Source organism: Procambarus clarkii, chromosome 42 (genome assembly GCF_040958095.1).
Source record: "Procambarus clarkii isolate CNS0578487 chromosome 42, FALCON_Pclarkii_2.0, whole genome shotgun sequence".
Classification (NCBI taxonomy): domain Eukaryota; kingdom Metazoa; phylum Arthropoda; class Malacostraca; order Decapoda; family Cambaridae; genus Procambarus; species Procambarus clarkii.
This window is the reverse complement of record NC_091191.1, coordinates 3,877,484-3,881,164: the sequence shown is the minus strand read 5'-3', so window position 1 is coordinate 3,881,164 and position 3,681 is coordinate 3,877,484. Positions and strand designations below refer to the sequence as shown.

Below are 3,681 nucleotides of genomic sequence, written 5' to 3'. Positions count from 1 at the left end.
CTACCTTATGCCAATCCATATTTTCACTTTTAGTAACTCTCTGTCACTTGCCTGGTAGGTACTCTTTCACTCATTCCAATGCTCTTTCGGGAGAGTGTGGGAGAGAGCGGAGGATGTGCTGGAGAAACGGGAGGATGTGTTAGAAATAAAGGGAAAATGTGGGAGATATGAAAATGAGGGAGATGGTGTGGGGAAATGATGGGCAAAGTTGGGCCAATAGAAGGGAAGATGCTTGAGAAGAGGCAGGGAAAATGAGGAAAAGGCTGCGCAAATGGGGGAGAGACTGGGGAAATAGGGAAGAAGTTAAGGAAATGGGGAAGGGATGAGAAATATGGGAATGTAAACAGATACGTAAAAGCGTAAAAAATGGAAATAAGAAGAGAAAATGAAAGAAATGAGTAGGATGAAGATGAGAGAGAGAGAGAGAGAGAGAGAGAGAGAGAGAGAGAGAGAGAGAGAGAGAGAGAGAGAGAGAGAGAGAGAGAGAGAGAGAGAGAGAGAGAGAGAGAGAGAGAGAGAGATTTATCTCATCTCTCTCACTCACCTTTGCCTCTACCTGGCATCTGCTTCAGATAAACGACAAGTATACACAGTGTTTCTCACAGTACAATTTCTATACCAGGCACAGAGATGGACAATATACTCATAGATGGATATACTCAGAGGTGGACAAGGGCCTGGAGAGGCAAGGGTGAATGACAAAGTGATGCTTATTCACCCGTAATCACCACGGATGATTTAGGGGAACAGAGGCATCAGGGTACTGTGTCAGAGGGGTACAAAGGCTTCCTTCCTGTCCTCCGAAGGAGATGATTGTATATCAATATATCTCATTACTTTTGCGTATCAGTTTTGAAGCCTAGTGAAGCCAGGACAGTCAAGGAACCCTCCCCAAGTACAAAACAAATGACATTTAGAAGCTCCCAACAGCTGCCATATGACTAGTACCAGAATAAAGAGGTCTGAAACATCAGAAAACATGAACTTGACAACATTACCGTCCACAGCATGAAAAGTGTATAGGAAAGTAAAAGAGGCAGGCTCCAGGAACTGAAGCTCTCTCCCTGGAAACAAAAGTATCCAAACGAGGGAGCGCACATAAAACATACATGCACTGATACAAATACATGTAAAGACACATATACATATGCACAGACACGTATACATATGCATAGACACATACATTTGCACAGATACACATATACATATGCACAGACAAACATACATATACACAGACACGTATACATATGCACAGACACATATACATATGCAGACACACATACATATGCACAGACACACATACATATGCACAGACGCACACATACATGCAGACACACACACACACACTCAAGCTCAGGCACCTGTACACCATTTGATTGACAGTTGAGAGGCGGAACCAGAGAGACAAAGCTCAACCCCCGCAAGCACAATTAGGTGAGTAAACACACACACACACACACACACACACACACACACACACACACACACACACACACACACACACACACACACACTCAAGCTCAGGCACCTGTACACCATTTGATTGACGGTTGAGAGGCGGGACCAAAGAGCCAGAGCTCAACCCCCGCAAACACAACTAGGTGAGTACAACTAGGTGAGTACACACACACACACACACACACACACACACACACACACACACACACACACACACACACACACACACACACACACACATTTTGTAAATTCTTTAAAGGAGCAACCCGCGATTTAATTTGAATAACATTAGCAAATATTTAAATGAACCAACAGACTGAGGAATAAGCAGCATAAACACACATTGTAGAGTGCTCACTCGCGGTGCAGCTGCCCAGGACACCAGCGGTGCAGCTGTCCTGGACACCAGTCCTGGACAGCAGTCTTGCAGCTGTCCAGGACACCAGCGGTGCAGCTGTCCAGGACACCAGTGGTGCAGCTGTCCAGGACACCATGTTGCAGCTGCGCAGGACACCAGTGGTGCAGCTGTCCAGGACACCAGCGGTGCAGCTGTCCAGGACACCAGTGGTGCAGCTGTCCAGGACACCAGTGGTGCAGCTGTCCTGGACACCAGTGGTGCAGCTGTCCTGGACACCAGTCCTGGACAGCAGTCTTGCAGCTGTCCAGGACACCAGTGGTGCAGCTGTCCAGGACACCAGTGGTGCAGCTGTCCTGGACACCAGTGGTGCAGCTGCCCAGGACACCAGTGGTGCAGCTGCCCAGGACACCAGTGGTGCAGCTGTCCACGACACCAGTGGTGCAGCTGTCCAGGGCACCAGTGGAGCAGCTGTCCAGGACACCAGTGGAGCAGCTGTCCAGGACACCAGTGGTGCAGCTGTCCAGGACACCAGTGGTGCAGCTGTCCAGGACACCAGTGGTGCAGCTGTCCAGGACACCAGTGGTGCAGCTGTCCAGGACACCAGTGGTGCAGCTGTCCAGGACACCAGTGGTGCAGCTGTCCAGGACACCAGTGGTGCAGCTGCCCAGGACATCAGTGATGCAGCTGTCCAGGACACCAGTGGTGCAGCTGTCCAGGACACCAGCGGTGCAGCTGTCCAGGACACCAGTGGAGCAGCTGTCCAGGACACCAGTGGTGCAGCTGTCCAGGACACCAGCGGTGCAGCTGTCCAGGACACCAGTGGTGCAGCTGCCCAGGACACCAGTGGTGCAGCCGTCCAGGACACCAGTGGTGCAGCTGTCCAGGACACCAGTGGTGCAGCTGTCCAGGACACCAGTGGTGCAGCTGTCCAGGACACCAGTGGTGCAGCTGTCCAGGACACCAGTGGTGCAGCTGTTCAGGACATCAGCGATGCAGCTGTCCAGGACACCAGTGGTGCAGCTGTCCAGGACACCAGCGGTGCAGCTGTCCAGGACAACAGTGGTGCAGCTGTCCAGGACACCAGTGGTGCAGCTGTCCAGGACACCATGTTGGAACAGGGGAATCACCCAATCTACCGCTCGTGGGCCGGCGCGTCAGAATATGTCGTATTTGCATATTATTATTCTGTCTGGCGGCCAATGGCCAATGAATATCTCTCCCCCGCTACAGTAAATATTAATACATAAATAACATTCAATACATAATCAATAACTAGCCGGCAAAATGCGCTAATTAACTACGAGGCGCTTGTTATTAACGCTCGACCAGCCGGCCATTCTGCCATCCTCACCTGCTACCAGCCAGCCAGCCGGCCTCCCAGCCGGCCTCCCAGCCGGCCCCCCTTCCACACCACCCCGGTCTCCACGCTGGAGCCCAGCCCTTTTCTAGGGTGATGTGTCGTAGAGGGACAGCATAATTCTACGCACGCACGCACGTACACACGCACGCACGTACATGCACACGCACACGCACAGCAACTACTTCCTGTGGGTGTCACGGGGATGTCCCGTGAGGTGTTCTGTCATGCCTGCCAATGACAGTCATGACAGAACAAAGAACCTTGTCACTTTGTCATAACAGTCACAAAGACAGAGAGCGGGAGAGTGAAGGAAAGGGAGAGTGTGGGAAGGGGAAGTGAGAGAAGTGAAGATAACGTGAGTAATTAAGAAGAAGCAGAACTAGCGAGAGAAAATGGGGAAAATCAGGAGCAAGGAAACAAAGTAGCGATTGATCAATATATATATTATGTTGTGCTCAGGTGTCCCAACAGAACCACAATGTTAATCCAGAGATGATGGAAAACT

General features: G+C 50.7%; 1 protein-coding gene across 1 annotated transcript; it reads left to right on the top strand.

The window, feature by feature from the left end:
• The first annotated feature begins 1,950 nt into the window (after positions 1 to 1,950).
• Positions 1,951 to 3,063, top strand: LOC138373348 (uncharacterized transmembrane protein DDB_G0289901-like). Its single transcript, XM_069339544.1, has one exon. It carries the CDS (start codon positions 1,951 to 1,953, stop codon positions 3,061 to 3,063), a length of 1,113 nt encoding a protein of 370 aa, XP_069195645.1.
• The last annotated feature ends 618 nt before the right edge of the window (positions 3,064 to 3,681 follow it).

Coding starts and splice junctions, on each gene's coding strand:
- LOC138373348 (XM_069339544.1), top strand. CDS start 1,951: ATGTTGCAGCTGCGCAGGACACCAGTGGTGCAGCTGTCCAGGACACCA.